At 33.1% G+C, this 19,667-nt stretch overlaps 2 protein-coding genes across 8 annotated transcripts in view; one reads left to right on the forward strand and one right to left on the reverse strand.

Annotated features, from left to right (window-relative positions):
- LOC120775232 (blood vessel epicardial substance) overlaps positions 1 to 19,667 on the forward strand; it is a 37,356-nt gene that overhangs the window by 12,067 nt on the left and 5,622 nt on the right. For all 7 annotated transcript variants that reach the window (XM_040105307.1, XM_040105308.1, XM_040105309.1 and 4 more), the window contains 4 exons: positions 16,406 to 16,563; positions 16,732 to 16,834; positions 17,163 to 17,312; positions 17,366 to 17,501. In XM_040105307.1, the coding sequence (XP_039961241.1) occupies positions 16,406 to 16,563; positions 16,732 to 16,834; positions 17,163 to 17,312; positions 17,366 to 17,501 (547 nt within the window). The remainder of the gene's footprint in view (positions 1 to 16,405; positions 16,564 to 16,731; positions 16,835 to 17,162; positions 17,313 to 17,365; positions 17,502 to 19,667) is intronic.
- LOC120775233 lies at positions 370 to 5,489 on the reverse strand. Its single transcript, XM_040105314.1, has 3 exons — positions 4,716 to 5,489; positions 2,404 to 2,645; positions 370 to 1,572 (listed from the first exon to the last, which is right to left on the reverse strand). The coding sequence occupies exons 1-3, from the start codon at positions 5,147 to 5,149 to the stop codon at positions 1,124 to 1,126; spliced, it is 1,125 nt and encodes a 374-aa protein (XP_039961248.1). The 5' UTR covers positions 5,150 to 5,489; the 3' UTR covers positions 370 to 1,123.

Raw genomic sequence — 19,667 nt, forward strand, 5'->3', positions numbered from 1 at the left:
CTAAACTCTATGATAACCAATATTTCAGATGAATACAAGAATATAAAATACTTCGAAAAGATCTACAAGGTTTTGGAAAATCATCATACTATCATTACATTTAGTCAAAACAGAGTGATTTCGTATTTAAACGCAAATACTTTAAGAATCTACAAAAAAATTAAAAAAGTTGTATGTTTTCTTTAATATTTATACTTGATAAATAGTACGAGTATACAATTAAATTTTCACTTACCTAAGGATGTACTAGTAAAAATTATATTTTTTAATTGCATATTATATAATCTCATCTTTATTTTAATTCCATGAGATGTTTATCTCGAATGTTAATCGGTTTAAAATCACTATACACATTTTCATAAGATTATAATAAAATGTAAAAACATGCAGAGATTTCTTATAAGAGTATAATTGCACTTGTTATACCATTAGAATTCATATTGGTTCAACAATAACAAAACGTTATTTCATTTCATATACTATTCAAAATTTTCTAAACTCATCGAACGTGCCTGCAAGTATTTACGTATGTACATAAATTGTGCTAATGTGAATAACTGACATGTGTATGAATGTATATGACTTACATTACTATACGTACTCATCCTAGATAATATTAGTAACTATTGATACAATCGTTAACATAACAAAAGTATTTCTAATTTGGTTTCATGGTTAAATGGACTGGACCTGATCTACATATATATGCGTGTATGTATGCTTGGAAGGGTATTGTCTATCGGGCATATACTGATTTACATGAGTAGGGTTATGGGGTATCACAGTTTATAATTATGAATTATTCTTGCATACTTAAATTTAATGCAACTTATAGAATACATTTTGTAATAATGGGAATATGAGTTTTACTAATAAGAATGTACGATACAATACCAACAAAAATACGTACTATGTTATTTTAATAACTTCTTATATTATACAAATGCAATAAATTTTTTGGTATATAGTTGGATATTGTCACATCCGCATACATAACCCAGTACATCGGTGGTCTGGTAGCTGCCACAAGCTGTTTCAACTCAATCAAAATGTGGTTATAAATGTTTTTTGTTGGGCTGCTGCTTTTGGTTTGGATAATATCAAATATATCCACCCTAGTACCTTAACTAATTTGTATTTTCGATGCGAGAAAATACAAGTGAAGGCATGTAGCTAACAATACGGACATATTGCCCATGGCGATCGTCATATGGATGCGGCGAAAAGTTTTGTGAATTCTTTGATAGTGCGGACACTGAATGAGAATGCCTTGCTCAAGTGAGCCCACTTCTCGTCCACTACCGATAGCACCTTCAATCCGATATTTCTCATGCATCAGTCGTAGCATTGGCGGAGCGAGGTAGAGTCGTATAATAATCTCAATAAAAACAGTGGCACTCAGTGCTATCAGCTGCGTTATTGCGGTTGCATTCCATGAGGTGAGGAAGTACTTCACAAAGAGTATCAGCATACTTATGCTCAATACTGAGCTCATAGCAAAATAACGTGGGAATAGAATCTGTTGACATTGCCCAAAAATATGTCGTGGCAACGAGAAATATAATGATAAACCTGAAATAGAATCAAATTTTTAATAATAATAATAATTAATCAAATATTTCAATAACTTAAGAACTGTATAATCAAGATAATTTGATCCTTTCAGAATGCTTTGCTTATTGCGCATTAAGTACTTTGATAAAGCAATACAACTAAAACTGGTAGGTATACATATACAAATATCCAAATTAATTTCCAGTGTGTGTCTGTTCCTTGGTAGTCTAAAATAGGGAGTAATATGGTAGCAAACATGGAAGACATCGATAATCCACTATCTCTTGAGCGATGAGTTCGTGCTTGCATGCGCTAAACCATTACCACATTTGCATACATACAACCATACATAGCACACCGTCAGAATATCAGGTTAACCACCTTTAGGAAACACACCTTAGATACCTGATCATATCTATAATTAATATTGATGTCTTTGTAATTACTTTCCTCCAACAGATACGATAGATAAATGCGTATACTATTCGCAAAAAGAAAAACATAGTACTTGCTTATGCATGTAGAAATACTGAATTATTTAATTTACGGACATAAGCTGATCATTATATTGTGCTGGTTCAAATTTTATATTTCTGTGCGCCTATTAACATATACATATATAAATACATATTACAAATATATGTACATATATAGTACATATGTATTTGCTCGAATAATATACTAAATTTTCTGCGGAAAATTGGTTCGTCTGCACACTTCTGATAACCGGTGATTTTGGGATCGGTACCAGTTTGGCTTTAAATTGTAATGTAAAATGTAAAATTTCCTTCTATAAATTTTCTGCAGAGCGTACGTGTAGTATTTCGCTGAAAAGTATTTGTACTTTACCTGAGATAAATGTCATCCATATCTGGGCACCAAAATGCGTTGCGAAAGCGCCCAAGTATGCGATTGTCGCCAAAGTATTATGTCGTTCGTTTCGGCGATCGCCCATTGGTGAAACTTGGTCCGAGGCTCTGTTATTGGCTACGTTACGGGTGTCGACTATATCTGGCCATACCGTGAAAGTAATAAAAGTCAGCACGCAGACGGCAACAATGTGGGCTGGTTGCGTTGTTCTCGTCAACAATCTGTAAATTGATAAAATATCGATAGTTCGTAACTTTAAACGCATTTATACGATTCAAAATTATCAAAGGAATTCAGGGACGGCTAACAGTTATTCTTTCCTATTTCGCGAACACAATTATAAAACTGTTACATATACATTCAATGTATTTATTTGTTGAAGGAATTGACACCATCATGATATGAGCCGGAGACTTGCTTGATTTTTTCAGGTAATTTTATTTTTGAAAACACGATATGTATAGCTTGCAAAAATACCAATCTTATGAAAAAAGCTTGAATTTTTTCTCTGCCTTGCATATTTATGCGCTTAGAAGTCGCAGCGGTGTGGCGTACGTGCGAAAACGCATGCAATTTAAATGAGGTTAAATTTTCATATGAGTACTGACTTGGGACTAGAACGGTTGTTCTCGCGCGAAATTGCTGTCACCTTCTCAATATACAGATATACTTTCCAAATTTACGCTTTATTATGAACCCTCAAGCGGCAGAGCCATTCATTGACACTGCATTTCCATGAATGTACATATCTAAATATCTGCCTATATAAAATTGCAGCAAATTGAAACCCTGATTTGCTGGTATATCAACACATAATTGACTAGCTGGTTCAAGGTACAAATGTATTTTCGTACTTAGCTCGAAAGGATGCTAAATTAATTTTTGTCAAATCTTAATAAAAAAAAGCTATAAACTTAATTGTGCGGTGTTATGGCACATTTCAACGTGAACTATGCACTTGCGATCTTTATTGTGACGTTTTCTAATCAGATTTTTTGTACGAAACATTTGTAGTATAAAGTACACACATACATATATAAATATAATTGAAACTGTGTGTGTGTATAGGTCTCATGACACTATTGGGATGAAACTACCTTTGTAGAAATTAATAAAGTGTTTATGAATGTACGTGCAGGTCGGGCTTTATATAATATATCAGTTAGTGCATTCGGTAGTTTATATGTGTTCTAAATGTGTGAAAGTACATTTAAAGCATCAATGACATATTGAAAAGATTTCGCCACTATTAATTGGTTGTGGAGGCGATGTTAGGCCTTACAAGTTCACTTACATATACATACATATGTATACATACAGTGCGTGGTGTATTGTCTTGAGTGGCAACAAAATAAGTTTCTTCATTCAATCGTTTTAGAAGTTTCTTTACAACGAATATAACTGTAGTTGGGCTTAAACACAAGCCAATCTGGCATTTGCTTTCAGTCGAAACTTAAGAATGCGCCAAACTGTAACCTACATACATACATATGTACACAGTATGCGCGCATGAATGTGATATAAAAAAGTACGAATGGTTTTGAAGCTTCGCAATCTTTTTATGATCGGTAGAGGACGATTACGATGTCACAAAGTATTTCAAGCTATTTACTATTCCATATTACTTAAATCATGTCGTCACAGAGAAGCCACGTGTTGACATAGAAATAACACCTACATGCAAGCGATGTATGTATATGTGTTTGTGTGTATGATTTCACATCGACTATCAATTGCATTGTTTTTTCAGCCGGAAACTTTCCAATTGCGGGCGCGTGAACGTCTGTAGATAAAATTTACAAAGCTTTTGTACACGCACACCTATATCTATCTTCATACGTGCAGATGTACGTACATATGTATGTGTGTAAGTACCTGAAAGAGCACCTGCTGCAAAACTGATCTAATTCTGAATGTCAATCGGTGGCTGTCGTGACGTTGTTATCGTTCACAAGTTCGTAATGACATTGCCATTAGGACACTGCACACATAACATTCACGTTGAAAAGAATATTGCATGTGCATGTAAATATGAAATACAGTATTCATACGTCCTTAGGTTTAATAAGTAAATGAAATTTTTAATCGTTGAAACGTTATGACAACACGAAAGAATTATTCTTGTATGTACTATATGTGTATGTATGTATTTAACATGCACAAAGTCTGTACGAACACAAGCAGAATAAAATAATATCAAAAATCTGAAGCCATTGCACCAGCAATGCGCTGTTGCCAACTTAATTACAAGCAATGTACAAATTGATATACCGTGCGATTTGAAGACTTACGTATATAATTTGCTGTTTTGCATTTTTTCCACAATGCCACACATGCGTTGCACGAAGTGTTTCGTCATTTCAGTTGTTATGGCGAGTGCGTCCATATCGCCTTGAGGTTTACTGCCTTGAATATCTTCACTGCCTGTAGTACCGATGTTAGTGATTTTATCCTGCAATGAAGCTCCGGATTCTGGTGCTTGGTTGCGAAAACGCCCGCACAGGCGGGGAATACTTAAAGGTTTCATCTGTTCCGTGGGAAGTGGATTTAAGGCATTCACATCGCTTATATTATGTGTATCCATGTTGGTGTTAGGCGAGTTTTGTGCAGCCTCCCGTTTCCGAATTGTATACTGCACAGTCTTTACAATTTTCTCCGGCATTCCATGCTCTATGAATTTCCGAATTTGATCACTTTGCATACCGGTACCGGAAGTTTGGCACATATTTTTGCTTTTTTTTAAATGGTTATTTCACGGGAATATGGTATGAGCGTCAGCATATACATAAGTGTATTTTTTGTTTATTTATTTTAATGCCACTTTACTCTTTTTGCTTCTTACAATTGTTAAATTTCGAAATTTGTAGGCACAGTGGTTGGAGTTTTTATTTAAGATTAAAGTGGTTATTAGTAGGTTTCGATCGATTCACTATTAATTTCGATAAAAGCCTTTTCACACTTGTTATTCCTTTAGTGAGTTTCCACTTTAACTGTCTCGAACTGACCGCACCGTAGCTTTCGCACGATACTTGGACTAGTCGAAGTATTGAACGCTTTTGATTCAATTATCACTGCAGTGAGGTTTTATATTCGTGCAATACATTCTTCGTTCACACCACCGTCACCAATATTGTCGAAGATCACATTGCCTGTCCGGAGAACATCAAACAACAACAATTCTGGGCTGTCATTGTTCGGTGTGGTGCGCATGACGCTCCGAGAACCTCAACCAGAGAACATAAAATGTAAATCAACTACTCTTTGGTCGGCTCTAGTACTCATTCGCTCAGTTGACTCAGATCGACCGCTGAATTGCCGAAATATAAGAGTTTCAAGTATAAAACGTAAATAAAAGCTTCTCTTGGTAGTTTGCTGTTGTGAAGTCATATATAGTACATACTTATATTCACATCTGTATACCCTTCAGACCATGTTTTTGAGCTCATCGCTTTGTCCCAGATTGAATGCCACCTTTTAATATTCCTAGTTTTATAAAATATAACCGATTTGATCACTTGTCTATGAGTTTAATACACATACATACGCGAAAGTTAAACTTTATAGGTATTAATATGTACAAATGTGTGCTTTAACTTACACGTTAAATATACGATGTTAGAATACCGCCATGAAATTACGTGAGATTTACAGCTTTCCAATATGGAAGTGATGGTACTTGTCTTTATTACCACCATTACCGACGTTGTGATTGTCATCATTCCTTCATGGGACGGCGTATTAATGTCATTTTACTTCCAAATTTTTTAGTGGCAAGCGAGCAAGTGAAGCTTTTCGAATGGTGCGCAAATTTATTTATTGTTCAGATTATTATATCACTATACATATGTATGTATGTTCCTATGTATATCATATATGTATATTCAGACTCATTTTTCAAAATAATAAAACAATTGAAATTCACAGCTGAACTCAACGGTTTCCTTTCTAAATTTTCTTAAGTACATCATTTAATTTGACAAAATTGAAATCATAGAGGATTGAATGAAGAAGATTATTTTACAGAAAAAAGTTACAAAGCCAGGGATGTATGTATACCCAATAATGAATATTATTTAATTTTATAGAAGAGTTTATATATACATACAAACGTACTATATGTACATACATAGGTACTCAAAATGCAGCCTCTGGTAATGTATTTGACAACTTACGCAACGTTAACCGTAAATGTATGCACTTATGAACGAATTTTAAGGATTACTCCGCTTGGGTTGTTCTTGTAATTCTATGAAAAGGTGTACAATTTAGATATTCGATTCATAGAAGTTCTTGACATTTTGGTTTAAATAATTTAATCTATATAGTATAAATTTGTACTTTATGAATCATGAGTAAATCAAGTACATACTTAGTTAGTTTCATTTAATTTCATATATGGACATTCATACGTTTTAATGGGATCCCCGATGTTTTGGTTGCTCAAGAATGTCATACACTCTGCGGTTGCGAAGTTTCCCACAATACATACATTCATACCCTTAATCCATAAATATAAGACAAATTTCACTATATGTTCATATCATAATAATTTTTTTAGGAGTAATTAAAAAAAAAAAAATAAAAACAATACATTTTGTTGCACGTAATATCATTACTTACTAAATGTAAATATTACCAGACATTTTTTAGTATATGTACATGCATGAATGTATAATGTAATATGTGAAATGTATGTGAATAATAATTAATTACCTGATTTGTAGACTAAATTTACTTCTGATGTTTAAAAGTATGAGTGTGGTCAAAATGACGTACAAAGGTAAATACAGTTGCTCATCATAACCGTATTTGGTGTCAATAGCAGCGTCATCTATAAGTATGAAAAAATCCCCATAGCAACGGATAGGATGGGTAAAACATTGTGTATATAATTATCAGCGGACATATACCTACATACATAGTACATATGTATATATTATATTTATTCGATTTTAGGGGGCCAATGCGGCCACGGGACGCATCATTAACGATCATATGAGCATTACGTATGTACACATAAGAATGAATGAATAGGTCTGTGACGAAAGCAAGCGAGCGCAGTCATACGTAGTTTAAAATCTTTACGAAATTTTTGTGAAATTATTGAAATAATTTCGCTGTGTTAGTAGTGCTCTAGATAAACAATCGCACAGTCGTTAATCGCGTAGTTTGGCGATAAGTTATTAGCAAAAACATATGTATGTATGTTGCTTCTATGGTTCACGTGAGACCTTGCGCGATTTCAATTCGTAACTTTTTTGTGCAATACCATGGAGGGAATTAGTGGTGAAAAGTAAATATTATTTCAACTGCTTTTCTCGTTGTTGTTGTAATATATTACTTTGTAGGAATAAGTGTGATGTTGTCATTGTCATAAAACCAAGGTCCATTTTTGCCGCGAATAATATGATTTGTAATTTATGGGTATTGAATCAGTTCTGGAGTTATATGTATGTACGTATGTGGAGTTATTCAAGCGCTCTGTGACCCAGGTATCAAATTTCACAGCTTTAATCATTCAATTACGTATGTAAATACAGAATGAAAATTTGAACATTATGTACATATGTATGTGTTGTAGTATTTTGCATTTTTTTCCCACAATTCAATGATGATAAGTAGAGCATTGACTTCATAAATGTACCTACATATGTACATATGTATGTGGAACTCGTATATACATACATTCATACATACATACATATTTATGAATTTCTTATCAAAATCCTGTTTGATAAGAAAATTATTAAAAATTTTTATTTAAATTTAATATTATCAAAACTTTTTCCTTTTACTAATATTAATATATCTAGTTATTTTCAATATATTTTTAACTCATTAAGAAACGATAATTACTGCAGAAAAAGTATTAGCGATTATTCGTTTTTAGATTAAACTAGTAAATTTGTTTTCACATCTTTTACTTAAAAAATGTATTAAAATCTAATTTGTATGGCTTGAAACATGAACAAAAGTATATAAAAGTTTAAAATTTTGCAACAAATATCTTGTATAACATATACTTAAGCAGCCTTCTTTTCGATAATTTAGATAGTCGTGAATCCAACAATAAAAAAATTTAGAAAACGGAACGAGATTATAACACTTTAATGTGGTATCACACATTTACTTATAATGAGTTTCTCTAATCGTTGTTGAAAGTTTAACAACGAAAGTTGTTGAAGGTTGAACCAGCAATCTAGAGATTCGAATTTTTGTCACAATCCTCTAACCGCACACGTGCCTATTGGTAAGGCTAATGAGTGTTCTATCAATTGTTGGATACACTTCATACAATATATCAATATGTGACAATACTGTTGGATATTTTGCGATTATTAAAAATATCATTACATTTCTCAAAGTTGCATCTTTTTGGTAACCGCCCAAAGTGTTATAAATTAATTCTAATTGAGTATCAAAATATTTCGTGTTGTGAACTAAAAATTTCTCATATGTGTATTGCTTTACCTACCGAGTGCTCATAATATATACATATGTACGTATTACTGTGGGCAAAGGATAGTAACACTTTTTACTCTAAATTTCGCGCAAAAAACCAATTTGTCGAAATATTTTTTTCTAGGTTGGTATAATTGTCATTGACATCTGTGCCAGATGTCACATCAAAATAATGTTGGAAAAGGCCTTCGGTGATAATTGTTTGTCGCGAACAAGTGTTTCTGATTGATACAAATTATTCAAATAGGCGATTAGTCTTTGATCTATGCTTACGTCGAGGAAACAGACGATCAATCGGCCGAATATCGTGAAAAATCTGAACCAAAGCCGAAACAACCACGTCAATGCAGGTTAAACATCAAGGTTATATTGATAGTCTTCGCATCGCATACTGCGTTGATTCCTTGTGACTTTGTCAAATTTTTAGCCAATATCTTGCCGCATTCACTAGATTTAGCTCCGTGTGATTTCTGGCTATTCAGCAAACTCAATCGACCGGGGAAATCGTTTTGAGTCAGTTGACGACATTAAAAGTGAATCGTGGGCACATTGAAGGCTAATCCGGAAATTGACTTTAACATCTGTTTCGAGGATTGGAAAAAACGTTGGTGCCAAGGGAGATTACTTTGAGAGGAACGAATAGATTTTGAAGATAAATTAAGAATTTTAAAATTATGACCAAAGTCATACTATTTTTTGCTCATAGTTGTATATGCTTGCTTGAGTGAGATATGACTTTTTAGTCTTTAGACTTTTAGACTTTTTACAGAAAATTTTTAATGAAACACTAGTCGATATGACTCTATAACTTTGGGCAGTTATGAAGAATTCTTCTTACTTACCTTTATAAATATGATTTGTCTGAATATTCTTTCTTACCCTAAATTATTGGTTTTTTCCATTAAATAAACAAAATGCGGTATGACCGTTAATGAAATAATTAATATTAAGGATTAGTGGCTAATTAGTAAACGCTTCATTCATGCTTAATGCATTTATTGAGATTCTTTAGTTTTGAAAATTCGTTTTCAAATACATTTTACTCCTTTTCTGATTTTTGTTGAGGGGTATTAAAACACGCCTACATGCATATGTACATATGTGTTTATGTTGACATACATACATATAAGCGTTCTCATTCCCACCATTCAAAGTATCGTAAACTATTCAATGCAAAAGCTATGCTCAGATATGCAAGTGGGTGGTTTGGACGGTGATAAAGGATGTAACGCGTTTGTCGGTGCAGGAGGGTTTGAGTGCGTTTTTATTGTTGCAGATTATTGTATGAGATTCTCCGCAAATTGTTTTGCTCTCCATCTCGATCGGCTGAAATTGTGGCAAATCTGAATATTGTCAGCATACTACCTCGTCGCGCTCAGGCTTATAAGATTACTCAGGGTGAGAAATGCTGGATATACCTTAAATTGCTTGGTGTTGGTAATTACAGTTGTCGGACAGTGGAATCGTTGGATCATTGGCCGGTTGCGAGTGGCGTACGTGACTCTGGTGTTATCAGTGATGTCTGCGCTGGCGATATAAGCACAGTTGCGGATCTTGAAGAGCAATTCTGTAATGCTTTTTCGCCTCGATATCGTTCGCTTTATGTTTTCTGCAGTCGGGTTTTTTATTGTCAGTTCATTGTTTGACTTTGGTACTTAAGAGGCAAAATCATTACTGTGCTATTTGGATGGCTATTAATAATCATCAATAGCTGTGGTAGGAATGTGTGCACATTAAATGCGATATTCACTTTCTTTAGTTAGCAGGATATTGTTAGATAAATTTCCTAGACGATTGTTTGGAGCATTCAATATGTGTCTCGAATTTTATTGTGTTATCTTCAGTGTAGTCAATGAGTGTGTATTCAAACTATAATGTTAGTATACATAATACGATCTTTGCTTGCCTACATATGTATGTACTTATTTCGTTTACCATATTCATTGTTTCTAATATTCTTAGTCAAATGAGAAATATAAAATATGAAAGCACAAGGATGCACCGTTATAAGAAAATCACGTTCTATCAATTTTATTTAAATAGCCCACATATTGACCGATATATGCGGTATAAAATGGTGTGGAAGTTCGAAAATCTTTATATTCGGTATATGGGGGTGAACTTGAACTTATTCAACTTATTTTCATATCTCACAGATTGAGCGATATTTTCGGTAAAGGATTAACTAAAGGCACTGGGGTCCACATATTCGGGGGTTTGAACATAGTATTTCGTTCGATAAGAGAATTTTTCGTGCAAAACTTTGCTATATTTTTTTTGTTATATTAATTGCGTCTTGATTTGTATACTGGAAAGTGAAAGGGACAGGCCACCTTAAAGTGAGCGGTCCGCCCATCGTCAAATTTTTGCTCCGACTCCTATAAAGTCTCCTCTTACCAACTCGAGAGTAAAATTTTTGGTCTCTATTTAGTTATTGAAACATCGTACTTTCAGTAGTTTTTAACAGTTCCGTTATATGGGTATTGGACGGGGTTATCTCCCGATTTCATCCACTTTTACAGGTTTTCGCTTAACGGCGAACCATCTACGAACTCGTTCTTCCTTTTTTGGCCAAGGAACACTCAATTTTTACTGCAGTTAGAGCTAACACAGACGGATAGACAGTCAGGTGGGTTTCAACTCGTCTCGTCAACCTGAATGATTTGCAAGTCAAACAAAATAGTTTTCCGTGAATCGATCGCGCAAAGGAAAAACGTTAATTTTTAAACGCACTTTGTATAATATATTATAGATCATATACTCACTTAATCTCATAACTATATTTGCTTTTATATCCGGTAATTCAAATGAGATACATGTGATATGGTATTAACTCAGCCTAAGGGTCTAAATTTAGTATATAGGGTGTATGAGAAAAATCCGTGAAACGACAATGTTTATAATAGGTATAAGGGGCTTAGCTCACGGTCTGGACTTCATTCATATTTAGTGATAACTTAAACCAAATTACAAGTAACATTATATGTACATGAACCTTGACGATTGACTGCAAAGTACAGTAAATCCTTATGGGTAGTAAGGCCCGTTAATGACCATACGATATGTTATTAAAAGAAAAATATGTTCTATGAGTTTCATTAAGAAATCTCGCATATTGCATATATTCAGTATAATTTCTACCCGAAGTTCCTAAATCTTTTTACTAGGTGTATGGGGCTAGGGGAAGTTTTGACCCAATTATATCCAAATCAGAAATATATTCTCTCCGAATTTCAATAATATATCTCCTACATTGACCGATATTTATTTGGTAAAAAGTCAGCCATATGTTAGATACTGGGGTCCACAGCTTCTAGCTTGCGCAGTTATGATTGGATTTTGGCAATTTTTAAACTCGAGATGTCATACTTTAAAGTCACTATATGTGCGCAGTTTTAATCCGATATCATAATTAGTCCTTCAGTTGCATACAGTAAAGTGAAGATATCAAATGGATTTCAAAACCACCGTAATATTGGAAAAGTCAGAATAATACTAGGTACCAAATTTGGTTGAGATTGTTTTACCAGATCCTAAGTTAACCCAGGCAATTATCAAATTCAAATTTCCAATTTCATTTATTGCGACCAAAAAGAAACAAAAATACAAATTATTTACAAAAGTAGAAAGTTATAACTTAAGACTATACATATTTTATCTTAAACAAACGTTTCCGAAAACAGATCTTAATCTAAAGGAAAAAAAGAAAAAAATTACAATAAATGCTTGCTCCCGACATTTTTAAATGTATTCTGAGGGCTACGACTCAGTCTTAAAACTAACTTAAAACTTAAATCTAATTAAAAAAGAAATCTTACAAGCTATAATAGCAAATAAAGCTTATGCTTAAACTAGCCCCTGTGCGAACCAGGTGTTGATTTTACATAAAAGTTTGAGCAGAAGGCTTTTGGATGATTAACATCATTTATTATATTTTCTTTACTAATACCAAGTGGAGACAAATACTTGCTGTTGACCCAAGTATGACTCGACTGCGACAAGATGCCATCAGAAATCAATGGATTGTCACAATTACGATCATGGTCGAAAAACCTTAATATTGCTCTTATTGCATATTTATTAAAAGGGAGTACTTTAGAATTTGAATAGATATATTTATTTGAGTATCTCTTTTTAAAATGAATGAAGTTTTTGTTTAAACAAAATCTTATAATTTTACGTTCAAATATTTCAATTTTTTTCATCAAAGAAGGCGAAAAATGAAACCAAATCGGCAAAGCGTACATTAAGACTGGACGGAGAGCCACTTTATAAATCAAAATTTTGGTTCTTGTGCTTAAACTTGTATTTTTCATTATCATTGATAAGGCATGAAAACGGTTATTACATTTTTTCTCCATGTCGTTAGCATGAAAATTGAATTCAAATAAGTTGGTGAAGGTTACTCCAAGATATTTCATTTGATTCTGAAAACGAATATTATGACCATTAAGATTTAGAATCAGGTCTCTACTCTCCTTTACAACCCCTCTAGGTCCTTTACCTGAAGCATTTCTGATGCAGATAGGTACAGTCTTGGCCTCATTTATCTTAACCCCCCAATATTTGTAGAAATTATTAATTTTTTCTCGATGATTCTCCACCATTCGCAATGCCAAGGTAGGGAATTTGTTATGAGCATAGACAAAAGAATCATCAGCATACAGAATACTTAATGAATTATTGTGACTATGTGGAAAATCAAACATAAAAATATTGTAAAGCAAGGGAGCTAGAATAGAGCCTTGTGGAACTCCACAATTGCAAACTCCAAGATCCGAGGAACAATCATTAATAAGCACAAAAAATTTCCTATCTGACAAAAAACTTGAAATAATCTTAATAATACCATGATCAAAACCAATCTGAACAAGCTTAAAAATAAGCCCTCTATGATAAACACGATCGAATGCCTTTTCGATATCTAATGATATTGCTACAGTACAAAGTTTATTCCTTAAATTTACCAATACATCATTGGAGAACTTAAAAAGTGCATGTTGCGTAGAATGTGCTTTTTGGAAACCAAACTGACCAAACAAACGGAAAATATCCATTATTAAGCAATTATTGAATATAATAAGCAGGCCAATTATCGTTAATACCATCCCGGATATATAACTTAATGTCTAAGACGCATTTAAGCATTTTCTTTCGATTCGGAGGGGATACGGAAAATATTAGCCCTGAGAAAATTTATTTGATTAACCTTTAGTGGTTTGGGAGTTAGTAGTTATGGTCCTGTATATGCCTTCGATTAATTGCGCTCCCAAGTGAGAACCACTGCCACGCTCACAAAACGCAATTAAACGAAAATCTTTAAAGTGCCATAAATAAGCCACTGTAAAATTGGTTGAAATCGGGTGATAACCTCGGCCATTAATAATATAATGGTCCTTTTAAAAACTAATATAAGCGCAATAAATCAATCAAATGACACAAGAGGATTTTTTAGGAGTAGGGGTCAAAAGCGGACGATGGGCGTGGCACCGCCCACTTTTTTCGGTGAAAAGCCACATTTCAGAACCTACTTGACCGATTTCGACCAAAACAAGGAGATAATCCAATCGGACTGCAATCACGCCTACTTCCCATAAAATCCAACTATAAATTTCATCTGAGTCTTTCAAAATACCAAATATGTGGATCAAAGTTCTATTTGCGAACTTTTTATCGAATATATCGTGAGATATGGTAAAGAAATTCGGAGATGATCCTTTCTGTGAGATATATTATAGAAATTCGGAGTTAATTCTTTCCGAATAATAGTGTGCCTATATGTCAAAAATTGTTTGAATCGGATCAATATTTTCGAACTTCAAGTTGACTTTATGCCACATATTGCTGTACATATATCGGCAAATATTATTATTGTTATTTTAATAAAATTGGAGAGGTGTGCTTTTCTATTAACCTTATGCAAATGAAAGTATTTTCCTAGAAAGTTGCGAGAGTATGAAATGCTCGGTTATATCCGAACTTAGCTCTTCCTTACTTGTTAAATATAAAGTTTTGCTAGCTTTAATTGCTGTAAGGTGCAAGAGTATAAAGTATTCGATTCAATTCTTACAGATTCGTAATCCTTAGATACTGCAACAGTGGAGAGAAATAGCCGAATTACCACTTTTACGGGGACACTTCGGCACATAAATGACCGTTGTATGAGTATGGGATGTGTGTCTAATATGAAAAAGCTTATATTTATTATGAGAGCTGGTCTCTGATCATTGGAAGTGAGAGCCTAAATCAGCTGTTGAACTTTGACAGTGGAGTTGAGGAGATTTTCACGTTTTGCAATTCGAAAAAGAGGGACGGTCAGTTTGAAATTCCACGAAAAAATATGTGAACGGAGAGATTTATTGCCACTGTTCAAGATCACTGACAAAAAGCAATGAAAATTAAAGATGACGCGAAATTGAAATGTATGTGATGAAATCTTTTGTGATGTTTGCTGTGATCAATTTACAATTGAAAATGGTAAAAAAATTCAAATCAGTTGTTTTAATATATCATAAAATCACAAAACAAGTTTTAAATAGTTTCTCCATATGTTAAACGGATATATACATACATATATAATAATTTTTATAGTTAGTAAATGTTACGGGGTTTTAATTTAAATGCCCAAAAATTATTATTTGGCTACAATGCTAAATCTTATTAAAAACACTAGTTTTGATGCGCTCTCAATCTGGAATAAGTTGGCATCCGTTAACCTCTGGTAAATACAATCCAACAGTTACTTGGAGGTGGGGGTTCAAATTTCTATAAGAGCCCTCCATTTGTTGGATAACAAATCTGTCAGGGACGTAAGAGGCGGATATGTCGTAACGTATTTGAATTTAAAAGTGCTGCGCAACTAAGATTACGCACTGTCATTGACATTCTTATATGCAAGCACTGACGAACAAGTTTAACGTTTCATTTTTCTTGAATAACAATGAAGCGCAATGAAAATGATCATGTCATAACGCATAACCGATAAATATTAACTATCCAATGAATATAGTATATACATACATGAACCCATGTAGTGAATTTAAGTTTATATTGCGATATCTTTCTTAATTATTGACTTTTATTGAAAATTTATATAAATTAATATGATGGTACGACACATATGTGCATATGTATGTATGTATGTATAGTTTCGATTATTTGTCGAAGCTGCATACTTTCATTATGTACAATATTATAATTTTTATTATTGTACAATATTATAATTTTTCGAAATGCGAAAATGATCTTGGCTACTAAATATGTATGTACGTATTTTTTATAATTACGTGAATGTATTTTGACTATATACATACATACAAAAATTTTGATATTCTCATGTATGATATATGTATCTATTAAAATATTTTTATAAATAGATAATATTTTTCAATATTAAGATACGTATATATGATATAGGTATGTATGAAAATATTTTTGTAAATATTGTTTTATATTCTTAATTAATGAAGTATATACAAAAAGAATTGCGGATTTCATAGATGGCTTCGAATGCTTTCAGGTATATGCCAGTTTATTTAAACCCCTTCGTGTGACGAGACATCAGTTCAAAAAAATTTTGAGTTGTATGAAACTAATCCGATCGTTGAAATACCAGGAAGTGTATGCGCAAGAGAAAATAACCAAAGTTGACAGTCTATCGCTCGTTCTGTCTGGAAAGTAAGTTGAAATAACACGCCCAAAAGTTTTCTTTGAGTTATCTTCTTATGACAATCTACATATATGATATATGTATAGAATGCCAATAATATTTGGCAAAAGACATGGAAAATTAAAAGCATTTCCATTAAAACTGAACAATATTATTTTCTTATACTCCTTACATAGGTTGGTTGTATCGCAGAATCAGAGGGCCTTACATATAGTGTTTTCTCATCAGTTCCTAGATTCGCCGGAATGGTTTGGAGTATCAACCGATGATTACTTTCAGGTACATTTTAATGTCGCACTAAAAACTCTATGCACCTACGAGAATATTGCAATCGAAGTCATTCACTTAGGTTAGGATGCACCTGGTCCCTACGTAAAAATACTATAGAATATGGAATAGAAATACTTATTTACATTAAGTGTAAAATTGCCAATCCAATTAAGCCAGGAGCGTTTATAACGCTTGCTACATAAATGCTTCCTATCTAAGTGAGTTGCTTGTGTGTGCATATTCATATGTTTTATTGAAAATATATACACAGAGTTATAGCTTATTCCGCTTTGTTAATCTCCAAAATGTTTACAAAACAAATGCGTACATACATCAGGTATCTATTATGGCTATGGAGGAGTCACGTGTTCTTATTTGGCATCGTGACAAATTAAAATTATCGATAATGGCAGAACCATTTTTACAATCAGTTTTTGATCACATTTTGGGCCGCGACGTTGTGAAGAAGTTGATGCAGGTCACACAGGTTGGTGTTTACCATTCTTATAACTTTTTTATCTACTTTTCGAACATTCTTAGGTAAGCGAATCCATAGCTAGTAATGGATTTTTACCATCGGGCAGTTATGATGATGCCGAAGACAAGCCCATGCTGATCATGAAGAAGAGTGTGGAAGGACATGGCCTAACGGCATTAATAAATCGCCAGCTTCAGGGTAAGTTCATGAGATTATTAGAATTTGTGCTTTTCGTGATTGTACTCGTACACGAGCTTAGTAAAGTTTGATTGAAAAACATTTTCGTAAGTAAAGACACAACGGACACTTGTTAGCAAATACTTACAAACATTAGATATACACATAGTTTTATTATATTATAGGTATCTACATACATATGTACGCATTAATGAAATGTATAAATTGGATATTCTTATTCTACTCTTAATTAGTTAATTAGTTATCTTCGTAAGGCATACTGAGTAGTAGTAATAGTATGTATGTACATATGTATTTGTAGATAATTATTTGCATCGCTTGATTCATTCGATTTATATTTGTAATATATGTACGTATGTATGTATGTAAATATGTTACTTTTGAATAAATCATCTAGTTTTTTGTTATGTTTAATTTTTTTGTTGTTAAATATTTTACATAACTATTTTATGTGTTTTTATTCGGTACATTGTACGTAGATGAATAGTAAACATTTATTAACAATTCGATAAAGATTTCAACCACTTCTAAACAGAAAAAGGATGATGGTAAGGTTGAAATCGGTCTACTCAACGGGACCACCCACATTTTCCAATAATTAGATTTCCGCTAAGCGTATTTATAAAATAACGGAACAGAAAAATATCTAAGTTCATTCAGAAACAAACCGACCAATCTGAAAGATCTTTTAATGTGATTTGGGTAATACAATGTGTACCATATACATATGTATGTGTATGTATGTATATATGTATATTTTTATAATCTCGCAACTTGTTGCTACAGAATATAACGGTTGTTTATAACACCATATACATATACATATATTAATGATTAAGACGACGGGACAATTTGAAATCCGAGTGACTGTCTGTTCGTCCGTGGAAGCTATAACTAGAACAAACGGGTATCTTGATGAAACTTTGTAAACATGTTTTTTGGCACCAAATGCCGTTAACCGAAAACCAAAAAATGCCATATCTAAAATGCAAATGATGATACAAATTTGTAATTGTGTACAGCGAAGTTTTTAAGAAATGGGCCCCGCTTTTGATCCCTACTACGTTTGATATAAGTATTTCAAAGTCCTCTACAGCTATTATAATCAATTTTGTCAGAACAAATCTCCATCGACGTTGTGAAAATGAGCAAAATGATCTCCTTATTGCAAACTACTAAACATGGGATAACTTACTAACTAAATAAGATAGAAGTTTTAAATTTTTCATATCAAAGCTCGGCAATGGGTTAGGCACCACCCACCTTTTAGAAACCTATATCCCAAGAACGGCTCGACCATTTTTAACTCAACCCGGAACTTCTTATATTACGGCGTGATCAAGAATTAATGAATATATCACGATTAAACTTAAAAAAATAATGCCTTTAAAGTATGCTATCTCAAGTTTACATATGTATTTAGTTAGTTAAACTGCTTTTATCACAAAAATTTCAGACACAAAGTAAAATCTATTAACGGAACTAAGTAAGTCTATGGCCCATAATATAAGTAGTACTTTGATACCAAATATGTATGTATGTATGTATTGTACTCCATTCACGACTTCGCCGAATAATGAATATTGAATTCTTTCGCAACTATTTTCATACTCTTGCAACCTGTGGCTTCAGAGTATAATAGTTTTGTTCACATAACGATTGTACGTGTCACCTAAATATAATCGAGATAGATATAGGGTTATATATATATAAATGATCAGCATGACGAGAAAAGTTGAAATCCGGGTGACTGTCTGTCTGTCCGTCCGTGCAAGCTGTAACTTGAGTAAAAATTGAGATATCTTGATGAAACTGGTATGCGGGTGCCTTAGTATAAAAACAAAATTACGAATTCATAGATGGGCGTAATCGGATCACTGCCACGCCCATAAAACGTCATTAAATGAAAGCCTATAATGTGCCATAACTAAGCAGTAAATTAAGATCTCAATGAAAATTACAAAGCATGTTTTACTCATAGCAGTGTATCTTTGTGCTTAAAATAAATAAAATTGGGCAAAAACTTGACCTGCCCTCCCATATAATTAATATCAGGAGTTTCGAACATCCGGCTGACTTTACTCAATATGACTGGTGATTGTATGTGAGGTGCCTTTAATGAAATCTAGGGAACATTTTTCTTGATATGTGGCATTATAATAGTAA

This window comes from Bactrocera tryoni, chromosome 4, assembly GCF_016617805.1.
Source record: "Bactrocera tryoni isolate S06 chromosome 4, CSIRO_BtryS06_freeze2, whole genome shotgun sequence".
In the NCBI taxonomy this organism is placed as follows: Eukaryota; Metazoa; Arthropoda; class Insecta; order Diptera; family Tephritidae; genus Bactrocera; species Bactrocera tryoni.